The following is a 12,135-nucleotide window of genomic DNA, read 5'->3' on the forward strand; positions in this document are numbered from 1 at the left end:
TATATATATATATATATATATATATATATGTGTGTATTATATGACGGAAGCTTCCCTAAAAAATGACAGTCATATCAGTACAAATTCAGTCTAATAAAAACTATGCGAAGAGAGTACTTTTTAAATTATAGGAATATAAAAACTACATAAACTATACAATAGTAAATAATTGATAGAACATATATTATTTTATATCTATACATTTTACATTTCTTTGCGAATTCATTTTACGCTTCTTTGCGAAACATAAAAAAAATGATAGCACAATATTGAAAAGAATAAAAATACAAATTTAGTCCGTAGCAGTCTCATGCTATTTATCACTGTCATACACTCTGCCGAGATTGATAATCAATTGCGATAAAAACTTATTACCGCACGGCGTATGTTGGCATATTCTTCCTTACAATCTATCAAAAAGAAATTCATTTAGGGGGGCGAACCGCGATACTGTATTACATCTTACGTGTATGACACATTCATTGTAAGCATTATAATACGAAGAAAACGTTTACTTCCATTTTCGTCTACTACGGGCGTAGAATCACTGTAGGATATTTAATTGTCCAGTGTTTGTTGCATAAACCATCCCTTGGCCCGGCTGCGGCGCCCATCTAATGCAATTTAGACTGAGGTAACTGGAAACCTCCCGGCAGTTTTGAAATAACTCCCGGATAAGCACCATACTTTCCCTGTGACGTTTGATATCCATATCAAACTCGTTTCTCTCCCGAATCCGCCAGTTTTGGATGTGCGGTCTAGAAGTGTTGGCTGTAACATTATTTCGTCTCGGAATACTACTCGTAGAAACGTTATCATCGAGCATCTCGTCGAAAGAATCGTACAATTCCATGGTCGGATCTGTCGACGAAATATTCTTTTCGTCGTCTGACTGCTTCTCCATCAGCTTGTAAATCAAAGCCATTGGAAAAGGCCTGGCAGGCACATGAATCCTGCGTGCCAAACCTACCAAGAGATGTTGTTGTGTAGGCGATATCGAGACAGACACCACTGTTTGATCGATATTAGTCGAATGAATCTTTTCTCCTAACGTTTCCCACTGTAGGCTGTAAATACCTAAAACAAAATAGCAAGCTTTACCTTTAGCTTTAATCCTTCGATAATTTAATATAACCGAGCTATTTTGTGTAAATAATGAAAAAATGACAACAATGCGCGAAGAAAAGTTCGTAATACGTTCGTAGTATTTGTCATACTGTTTTAATATAACGCTACCCCTTGTAAAGAAGTTATCGTTTAAAAATATCTTCCTGCAAGATTATTCGTGTGAAAAAGATGCGATACAAAAATAAGAAATTATCTCTTTAAGATAAAAAAAAGCGTTAAATACACATGCGTTGAGAAAGATTCTTATTATTTTAAGAATACACACACACACACACACACACACACACACACACACACACACACAGAGAGAGAGAGAGAGAGAGAGAGAGGCGCGCACGCGTGTATTATTTCATCGATAATGGGAATCAATATGCATTCTTTGCTTACCTAACGTGGTCGTAACATTAATACGACCTGATTGTAAAAGCGTCGCTAGTAATTTTCCGTCTGTGGATATATCAATACTAGCATCGTTATGAATCTTACATTCGCGCACTACAACATTTTTCTCAGCTGAAAAATTATATTGGCATGTATAAACATACACAGAAAAAGCGTATAATTATAATAAATCTATATTTAACATTTTTTACTAACAGTCTGTAATATCAGGTATGTCACCATTGGAGAAGTCCCATGCTTGTACACGATAAGTCTGAATTTCAAATGCTGGATTGAATGGTATACCCATAGGTATATGTTCTAAAGAAATTATTTGATTTTTATCTTCATATGAATTACATGTATATTCAAAAATAAGTCTTTAAACAATATTATATAAAGAGTGATCGGTTATTGATAATAATATATATGATGGCATAAATATAACGTATGAGATTTTATTTTGAGAAAATCGATTTTAAAAGTCGCAATGTTAATAATGTAACTTCATTTTGAAATTTGCATAATTTGCATTAGTTTAAATTTTGCGTTATCAAAATAAAAATTCAACGTTTCAAAAACAATAGAAAGCATTTGAGATTGTTAAACAATTATCATTAATTTGATAGCTACTGTTCAAACGAATTAATCAATATTTTATTAGTATTGTTTTCTTTTTGAATGTATTACCAATAAGAGATCATTCTATATCGCGATACATACATCTGTAAACTTAGAAAAATATATATACCAAAGTCCCAATAATAATCGTTTTCATCATTTCCTGGATCCTCTCCTCCTCCTCCTCCCCCTCCTCCTCCTACACCTCCGCCTCCTCCTTCACCTCCGCCTCCTCCTTCACCTCCTCCTCCTCCTCCTCCTCCTCCTTCTCCTCCTCCTCCTACTCCACCACTTCCTCCTGCACCTCTTCCTCCACTTCTTCCTCCTCCTCCATCATCACCACCGCTACCACCATTACCAGAATTAGCAGCACTTCCAATTCGTACATTATGCACTAATCCTGAATTATTTACGAATTCAGTATAGCGAGGTATCCACGTGGGACCAACCCGATTGCGCCATAACGTTAAGAACGTTGGAGTCAATACCTGATACAAAAATTAATAATGATTAAAAAGCTTATTTAGTTTTCAAAGAAGCGAAAATTGTATTTATCAAAAAATCGACAAAATAACAATTCATAAATTAAAAAAGTCAAAAATTATTTGTGGATCATAAATTTCTATAAAAATTAAATTATCAAAAATATACGGAATTATAATTACTTGCCAGGTAACGCTTGGATTTAAAATCGCAAATGTTTCAAAATTTATACTATACCCGAGTTCTATTATTATTTGATTGTCCAGCCCAACTTGGTCCTGGTTGATCTGTGGATTCGTTTGTTCGATCGTTATTTCTGTTATCAGTATTATGGAGAATATTATTAATCAAATACGGCGGAGGCGTATGCGGCGGAGTCGGTGGTGTATTTTGCCTTCTTCGTGGATTAGACAGATTATCTAGGTCATTCACAGGCACGTTGTTTACCTGTAGCTCGGGAACGTTAAATTCTCGTCGAAGAGACGTGCCCTCTCTACTTTGAGGATATCTACGATTGTTATTCGAATCAGAGTTGCCATATCTGTGCAAATGTAAAGAACGCTCGAACAATGACGCATGCATGCATGCACCCCGTGCGTATTGACGAGTCCAACGAGGTCGCTGTTGCGATGATCTGGCGTTTTGTTCATCTCCCGATGAAGTGTAAACAAGGCAATTTCTCCAGCTCTCGTTGGAATGCATAGTAGAGTCGGTTTCCTGCTGATCTCTTGACTCATTGATGCGTCTGACCGCCGGCTCGGATACCGTAGCGTTTCTGTAACTCCGTCGATAGCTCTCATTTGAATTTCGCGACTCATTTGCAGCGTCTATTGTACGATTCTCAACTCCTACCCTGGTCTCGCTACGATCATCGTTGTCGATTGAACTGCTGCTTTGGATTCTTTCCACAATACTCTGCACTTCCGCTGACAGAGCGTTTTCAGAATTTGACTGTCGATTATCTTCGTTTTGCGTATTATCATCATAATTGTTATCGTCACCGTTATCGCTAGATCTAGCTGTTGGATTGTTGGTTTGATTTCCGGAAAAGCCATTAATTATTTGAATTGCTCGTCGGTGGCAAGATAGCCGTTTTAATCGTCGCGCCATAACGCGGTAACGTATATTATTCCCATGTACTGAAAGGAATTCCTCTGCACTTGGCATTTCAGTGCGGTTTCTCGGTAACCTTTCTCTATCTGCGTTTCGTCTTGGTACGTTATCGCTAGCACGACGCGGATTTTCTGTCTGCAAACTATTGTCAACACTGTTACTACTGCGCGCGTCGCCCCTGGTTTGGTTGTTAATTGATAAATCGGAAGAAAAAGGTCCATATTGACTAGATTCCAACTCTCGCCTTGTTATTACTAGTTGCGCCAGCAACAAATCTGTTAGCTCAAGTGCTAGATGTAACAATACATACAGCTCTGAGGAAAAAAAATATAAATTGATATAAATCAATAATCCAAGAGATGCACAATCTAGAGAACGTGAAAGAAATCAGAATTATTTCATAATTTTATGTGTGATAAAATTAAATTTGAAAATTTCAGATATTTTTTTAATTTATACTCTCAAAAACGACATTGACTTTTCAGTTTTCAAAATTAATAATCGTGTGTGTGTGTGTGTGTGTGTGTGTGTGTGTGTGTGTGTGTGTGTGCGCGTGCGTGCGTGCGTGCGTACGTGTGTGTGCGTGCGTGCGTGCGTGTATATGTGTGTGAAACGAAACTTTATATAAAACTTTTATCTTTTACATTTTGGGTTTATTTTTTTCGTATAGGGAATATCATTTTTCAAATTATATTATATTAATTTACATAATAAACAGTAAATATAACTTACTATACATTTGCTCATAGAGAACATTGCTTTGGGAACCGTTTCCTGATCTCGTTACTTCGAAGAATTGGATTAAAGATCGTACCATCAAACCGAGAACTTGTCTGAAATAATATTAATTGGAATATACCCGCTATTATAACACACAACAGTTTCTGAACATAACATATGTATACTTGCTCGATATTTAATGTCATTATATTTTAAAATTAATATATTGTGACACAATTACGCGATATCGTTCTTTCTACCTAGCTCTCAATCTTGTAGCTTCACGAATCTCTTCCATTTCCCGATTATCGTTGTCTCTGCTGGTTTCGGATTGGCGATTATTACCATTCAACCTTCTGCTGCTGTTTCGAGCCAAGGCCCTCTGCTGTCGAACCAGCAACTCCAATCGTAGGATCATCTTTTGCAGATATTCAGATGTATTCGAACCTCGTGTTCTATCCCGGATATCTATGTCTACATCTAAACCGTCGTTACTACTGTTGTCATTGCCATTATTCTGAGAACCGTTTCTGCGTAAATACCACGGTCTTCTAATATGCTCGCAATGACGAAACGGATTATTGGCGGAGAGAGACCTAAGACGTTGCATAAAACGATGCGACCTCAGAGATCTATTTATTCTATATCTTAGCGACATATTTAAATGATTTCTGAAAAACGAAATATTTTAAACAAAATTACAATTGATAGAGAAACAATATATAGTGTATTTAATTATGTAAATTATGTGCAATGATATTTCTATTTAATTATGTAAATTATGTGCAATGATAAATGATAAATTCGTGAAAAGATTTTTCCAAATGAAAGTTACTTTTAAGTGATCTAAATATAATTTTCTAAAATAATTTTTACATCTTTATTAGTAAAAGTAAAAATTATTTAATATTTTTAAAACAAAACACTGTTTTTAAAAAAAATATATACATGTACATAAATACCGAAAAGATATCCTTTCATGTCTATCACGTAGTCTATTAAGTCTGTCAATGGTAGACGTTTTGGGTGACGATGTAAAAGCCGTGGTACGAGCTGAAGTCCCAGGTTGATTCGTTGGATACGCCATAGGAGGATTAGAATTAATATTATTATCGACATTATTATCGTTATTGTTACCGGTTGCGAAGTAATCAATATTCGTATCCGATGACTGGGTCAATCTGCTGGGACCAGCACGATCGAGACTGTTGACGAAACTCGAGATGCTGGGTAACGGTTCCGATTCGGTTGTGGTTATTGCGGTAACCGCTGGCAGATTCGAGTTAGCCCCGATATTTGACACGACACTGGACATACTAGGCAACTGCACGTCGTCATCGGTTGTCAAACTGGAATACGTATGATCATTCATCGCCCGCGTGTCGGTGACACGTGAATCGCAATTCTGACAGCGCGAGGTCAGCCGCGCATACAAGCCGTCTAGCATCTCATTCAATTTGAGACACTGCATCCGCCGTAGCTCAGCATCGCTTGGCAACAAATTCGAGAGACTAATATTCGTACTCTCTTCAATATTACGAGTGCTAGATGTCGGTTCGTCCTCGTCATTTCTTTCGAGACCAGTCACTCCGCTTGATGTCGACGGCTGACTTTGATCGTATGATTTTGTATCACGATCGCCCTCACTACTTTCTCTCTGATAGTTTTCCAGAAGGGCTTTCTTGAAATTCCTCGCCGATTCATTAGGCGAGCTCACAGCCGATGTTGATGGACCTGGATTGCTGGCAGTGTTGTCTCGTTGTGTCTCTGTTTGATCGTCGTTCTGTCTCTCTACACGAACCGTCACATGCAATGATCGTATCTGTCGTTGCAGATCTTCCCACATTTTGCGCACTTGACACAGCTGAACTATTTCCAAACGTGCTCTGTTAATGAATTGAAAATTACCTATTACTCTTAATTGACATAGAAATCAAAGAAAGCAATAAAAAGAACGGAATTCATTTCTTCTAATATCGCTTTAACAATAATAAACTTAAAAAATATACAATTTAGTTAATCTCATATATTTATTTAATTATATAATTTTTTAAATTACAATATTTTTTATCTCAATGTTGTCATATATTAAATTTATCAAAACTTTAACTTTAAAAAATTCCATCTTCATTAATTATGCTATTATAAAATTACGTTTCAAAATATGATTTAGATTATTTAAGTGATTTATATAATAAAAATTTTACGTTACATAAAATTCTACAATATGCTGGGGCATCGTTAATTTGGATCGTTAACTTACCGGCACAAACGGTGCATATTGTCGATATGACGACTGAGCAATTGAATTCCTTGCCGAACTCCTAGTGAACTCTCTCTTGGATCTATATTATCAGCACCGAGCATTATCGGATCTATAACGTAATCAAGATCCGGATCATCTGCATTTCGTTGATTCTGATTTTGTTGTTGTTGATGTTGTTGTTGTTGTTGTTGTTGTTGATATTGTTGCCTGTCGCTCACTATCGATCCGTCCTCACGGCTAGTTACACTGGCGATTCTCGTTGCAACAGGATCATTAACCATTCTTGACAATTCCGCGAATCCTGCTAATGTCGTATGCGTTGCGTTTGAATCAGACGTCTGCGATTGAAGGGAAATACTGTCAGAGTTGTTGGTAGTAGGCGTTTGATTTTGTTCTATTCTTTGAGATTGATTTTCTCGTAAACTTCTAAACGGGAACAATGGCGGTCGTTCGTAACGAGTAGGATTAGCAGACACGGGCGATAATTGGTTCCTCTGCTCTCTGTGTCTATCATTGATATTTTGATCTACGTCCTCCGAAAAAGGTCTCGATAGAGATTGTTCATTCGGTGAATCGTTAGGATATTCTGAATTCCTGCTGGAAGTATCCAATCGTATCCATCGACTAGTCCACCGACGAGAGCTCGAATTGGTATTAGAACTTGTATCGTCTAAATTTGAATCCGAGTTACTATTTTCTTCGAGCAGCCAATATCCATTCTCCGAGTCATCTAATAATACTTGTTGAGTAGTATTATTGTTTTCCATCCGATCCGCGTGCAAATTTCGAAGAATTTGCAGAACATCTATCACTCTCCTGAGTAAGGGTGAATTTCTAAATATTAAAAATTTCAAATATATGACATCTTCAAAAATGTACATAAAATGTACAATAAAAAAAAGTTTTAACAAAATTTAAAAATTAGAATGAAAAAAGATTGAATAAATTACACTTACCCTTGCCTGCGATTGAGTTCTTGGGATCTCGTTTCTTGCGTATTTCGCATGGTCCTTGATGTCCTGTTATCCTGACCATTATCTTCGTTCAATTCGTTATTTAAATTATCAGGTAAATTATTCCTATCTGTTTCATCTAATCTGGGAGAATTAGTCGGTGTTTCTTGATTTTGTAAACTGTTGCTCGCTCGTTGCGCGACGGACTTGGGTACGTTTGGCTGAAACGCTGAGTGAGTTGAAACTGTAAAATTAGACGCGCTATTACGGGATGTTGATGCTCGCGAATAGCCTTCGTCGCTCGAAGATGAACTGTCTTCTAGAATAACAGACAAATTTAAGATCAATAACATTAATCTTATTTTCCTATTTTTGCTCAAGTAGAAATATTACCAATGTAGGATAACGGCATCGGTACGGAAAACTCAATAGGACCTAATTTCCGCTTTCGTTGTCTCGGCGGTTCATCCTCCGTGTTCAAATCATTGAATCGTCTTCTTGTTGCTCTTCCAGTATTTCTTGAAGAAGTACTAGCATTTTCAGTATTGTTGGCATTGGACCATAAAGTGCCATGCTCTTCATTCTCATCGACGTAACTTGTGCTAGGAAATACATTAGATTCTAAATCGCGTAATCTTGAAGACAACATTGATGGCATAGAACTAGTGCTGGGCATTTGTCCATCATTTGATGTAAGAGTTCTCCATTCGGCATTACTAAAATTCATCTGCGAAGAATCAGTTGCGATATGCCGATTACGTGGCAGAATACCGTACATCGTGAATTCGTCTCGCAACCGTTCGATTCTAGAACTTGTATTAGTGAACTGTGCCTCCATATTATTAAGTGCTTCAATCTCATCATTCAGAGCATTTCGAAGCAGCTGAAGACGAGAGTTACGATTGTTAGAATGCTCAAATAAAGTCGTGGTCTGCCGCTGCAGTCTCTCTCGCAATTTCTGCAATCGTACTAAACATGAGCTATTATTTTCGGCGGCGGCATTTAAAGCTTCTCTCAAATTTTGAAGGGTGGTCCCGATCTCTTCTTGCTCGGAACGTTCCATCAATAATCGTTGACATCGTTGCAACCTCTCCAGATTCGTGTTGTTCGCTCGCGCGCTGGAATTCAATTCATTCCTTAATCTTCGTATAGATAATTCAGTCGCTGTTGATTCGTTTCTACTACTAGATTCCTCGAAATTAGAGGACGATGCTTCCGGCATATCCATAGGGTCAGTGCCACGATCAATCTTCAAAGAAAATCAATATATTCTTACATTTGATAAAAGAAAAAATTCTGACAAAATTCTGAATAATATAGATATATAGCTTACTGTATCTCTATTTCTGGAAACGTCAAAGTAACGTCTTACGAGCGTCACGTATTGATCGACAAGATCTCTGTAGCATAAATTTATTCTCCTCTCTGGATCTTGAGAATTGCTCCCGCGCAATCTTTCGTCTACGCCAACCCACACGTTATTTAATCGTTCATACAACTCATCCCTGGGATGAGAGTCATTTATTGTACTAGATTCTCGATCGCGGCTTCTCAGCGAACTCGGCAAATCATCATCATTACTGTCGTCCGCTGATCTATTATCAACATTGTCCATGTTTCCTGGATTACCAGTCGGACGAGGTGGATTTCTCGTAATGGTTGGAGATGTAGCTTCTCTAGTTTGATTCAGTTCTACATCGTAAGATATAAAACTATTACGACAAATTCAATTGTTAAAAGTATTGAATGAAGTTATATTAGCTCACAGAATATGTAATGCTACGGTAGAAGATATTATACCTTCAGATAAATTTCGTCGCCGCTGAAACCGCGCTTCTTGCCGAGTACTGTTTCTAAATTGTTGATTGGCGAATCGCGAGAAACTGGACATTTCATGGCCTCTGCGCATAAACAGATACGCACTGAAAGAATTTCTATTCAAATTTCGCAAATTTTTCAACGAATTTTGATGAATTTTGCATTGTATGGAATAAATACCGAGAAGTTCTATCTGCAGTATTACCGTCCGCCGATCCTCTTCCATAAAAAGAGCCATGATTCCACAAGTGAAAAGGTGAAAGTTCGATATCCGGGAAATTTTCTCGTGGCTGATACCTAAAATTCCTAATATTTTCGGAGTTGGTTACAATACAAACAGAATTATTTAAAATATATTAACACATATATAAAGTATGAATAACAAAATTAAGACGATGAAGACGAAAAGAAATACAATTAAAAATTGAGATATTCAATTTTATTTGATTGGAAAAATAATTAAACAAATTGGAAATTATTACCAACAAATTTATAATAAATATTTCATTATTCAGTCCATATATTTCAAAAAATTCAATTTTTTAAATTTAAAGCTGCGAAAAATATTCAGATATTAGTGGTAAATATATTCAGATATTAGTGATAAATATATCTAAAATTTATTTCTACGCGTATCATTGTTTCTACTTATCATTGTTTCTACTCACATCAAACTAGTTCTAAGTAATTGTCCCACAGGAGCTCGATCCCATTGTGATTGTACTTGCGGCGTATTCGCGATGCCCGTGATTAATTTTCTTCCTAAACTGTCAAAAGCTACATATCTGCAATTTTTACAAAAAAGTTTAAAAAAAAAATAGTTTTCATAATATTTTTTCCTCTTGTATCGTAATCTATAATGCAATCTTTTTTTTTAAACATACCTCACTTTTTCTTTGTCAGTCTTTGTAGCAGTTACGGCGAAAGGTTGAGATTTACTCCAGTCCCAGAAGTGAATTTCATTATATGTGGCTATAACTAACAATCTTTCAAAGGGATGGAACGCAAGCGAAGCGATAACGGTATGGCTATCGGCATTCCAAATTTCGCTACCACCCTACGTGAACAAATTTGGGTTACAAGTCATTAAATGCATTGTCATTTAATACTGAAATAAATTATAAATTATATAATTATATAATATTCCAAACGCGATACTCACACTTAAATCCCATACGCGAACTTGACCTCCTAGACAGCCAGATGCTAAGATCTGACTGGAAGACGGGTGAAAAGCTATGCACCAGGGAGTACGTGGATGTCCGGATAAGATTCTAATATTCTTTCCTGTCGTAATTTCTGTGATATAAACATTGTGATTCCCATGCGTAGAAGCTACCATAGTCCTGAAATTGTCAGGAAATTCATTTGATGTTTTTCCTCTAATTTCCTTCATTGCATTATACAATAAAACTAGCTATCACACACATATTATGTATTACTTTCTTCTTTAATTTATCAGTATTATCTTCTGATATAACAATAAAAAACAAATTATATTTTGCTCATTGTATCTTACCCATCAGGACTGAAAACCATTAGAAAAGTGGCTCTAGGAACACCAGGTAATTCACATTTCTGCAAATAAACATGTAATATCTTAATATCTCACTGTAATATACATATGTAACAATAAATATCATTATTAATTTAGCTATTAGAAATTGATAAAATTGGAGAACGAAAGTATTGTTATAAAAGACCATTTTTTTATTATCAGACAAGATTTATTACTATACTATATATATTTCATAAATTAAAAATATAAACAAGGTAAACAGGACTTGGTTATACAAGTATACAATTATTATATGAAGTTTATTCTTCATATATTGCTGCATTAGAATACACTAAAACTTTCACTTTCGCTTTCGTCAAATATTCTATATCTTTCACTTTAAATATAAGAAATGTATAATATTGTCCAAAAAGTTCGTGCCGATGTGAAGGAAAATTGAAACGCAGAAAATTTTAATTTAATAAATGTATACTAAAATTTAAATTTTAATCGGCATGAACTTTCTGAACAACCCAATAATTCAGTTTCAAAAAAAAAAGATCCATTAGTTAATCATATATGTATGTAAGTGCGTACCAATTCCTTGTGGTCCCTCAACACAAAGTTGGCCTCAGCTATCGGTTCCAATTCGCGTGTGCTGGTCTTATGCGTTGTGTGTAATCCAAAATCTCTTAGCATTAAATTACGCAGTATGTTACACGACTTACTGCGGTGCAGCAACTCTGGTCTTTTCTTGACTTTCCCCATTTGATTGAATGTCTGCAATGTTTCTAAAATGAATTGTAAAATATTTTATAACATGAACAGCTTTACATAAAAATATTATATTTAAGAGAATAAAAGCACTTTTCTGATATACTGATAAACAATGACCATTTTGATGATAAATTGAAATATTTTTTGTAGCAGCAACTCCAGTATTACTTGCATTGTTTTATTATAGTTATCACCATCTGTCTTCCTCCATCTTTTTATTTTTTTCTTTTCAACGTATTTTATTATATTTTTTGTTATACTTTTATTAAGAATTTTTTTCAGTTTCTATACTTTGAAATATATAACATATACATGTGTACATTATACACACACACACACACACACACACACACACACACACACACACACACACACAC

At 35.7% G+C, this 12,135-nt stretch overlaps 1 protein-coding gene across 3 annotated transcripts in view; it reads right to left on the reverse strand.

Moving 5' to 3' along the window:
- Positions 1 to 218: 218 nt before the first annotated feature.
- LOC108691030 overlaps positions 219 to 12,135 on the reverse strand; it is a 12,554-nt gene continuing 637 nt past the window's right edge. Inside the window, exons 2-20 of one of the 3 annotated variants that reach the window (XM_018198651.1) lie at positions 11,579 to 11,772; positions 11,003 to 11,061; positions 10,646 to 10,829; positions 10,368 to 10,540; positions 10,152 to 10,268; positions 9,664 to 9,789; positions 9,466 to 9,566; positions 8,999 to 9,357; positions 8,059 to 8,914; positions 7,669 to 7,984; positions 6,710 to 7,546; positions 5,409 to 6,332; positions 4,707 to 5,117; positions 4,459 to 4,559; positions 2,851 to 4,040; positions 2,261 to 2,618; positions 1,726 to 1,830; positions 1,516 to 1,641; positions 219 to 1,077 (exon numbers count right to left, since the gene is read on the reverse strand). In XM_018198651.1, coding sequence (XP_018054140.1) covers positions 545 to 1,077; positions 1,516 to 1,641; positions 1,726 to 1,830; positions 2,261 to 2,618; positions 2,851 to 4,040; positions 4,459 to 4,559; positions 4,707 to 5,117; positions 5,409 to 6,332; positions 6,710 to 7,546; positions 7,669 to 7,984; positions 8,059 to 8,914; positions 8,999 to 9,357; positions 9,466 to 9,566; positions 9,664 to 9,789; positions 10,152 to 10,268; positions 10,368 to 10,540; positions 10,646 to 10,829; positions 11,003 to 11,061; positions 11,579 to 11,749 — 7,047 coding nt within the window. In that variant the 5' untranslated portion in view covers positions 11,750 to 11,772 and the 3' untranslated portion in view covers positions 219 to 544. Of the gene's footprint in view, positions 1,078 to 1,515; positions 1,642 to 1,725; positions 1,831 to 2,260; positions 2,619 to 2,850; positions 4,041 to 4,458; positions 4,560 to 4,706; positions 5,118 to 5,408; positions 6,333 to 6,709; positions 7,547 to 7,668; positions 7,985 to 8,058; positions 8,915 to 8,998; positions 9,358 to 9,465; positions 9,588 to 9,663; positions 9,790 to 10,151; positions 10,269 to 10,367; positions 10,541 to 10,645; positions 10,830 to 11,002; positions 11,062 to 11,578; positions 11,773 to 12,135 lie in introns of all 3 variants that reach the window. The other 2 variants (XM_018198650.1, XM_018198649.1) reach the window with 2 other exon arrangements.

Source organism: Atta colombica, unplaced genomic scaffold, assembly GCF_001594045.1.
Source record: "Atta colombica isolate Treedump-2 unplaced genomic scaffold, Acol1.0 scaffold38, whole genome shotgun sequence".
Classification (NCBI taxonomy): Eukaryota; Metazoa; Arthropoda; class Insecta; order Hymenoptera; family Formicidae; genus Atta; species Atta colombica.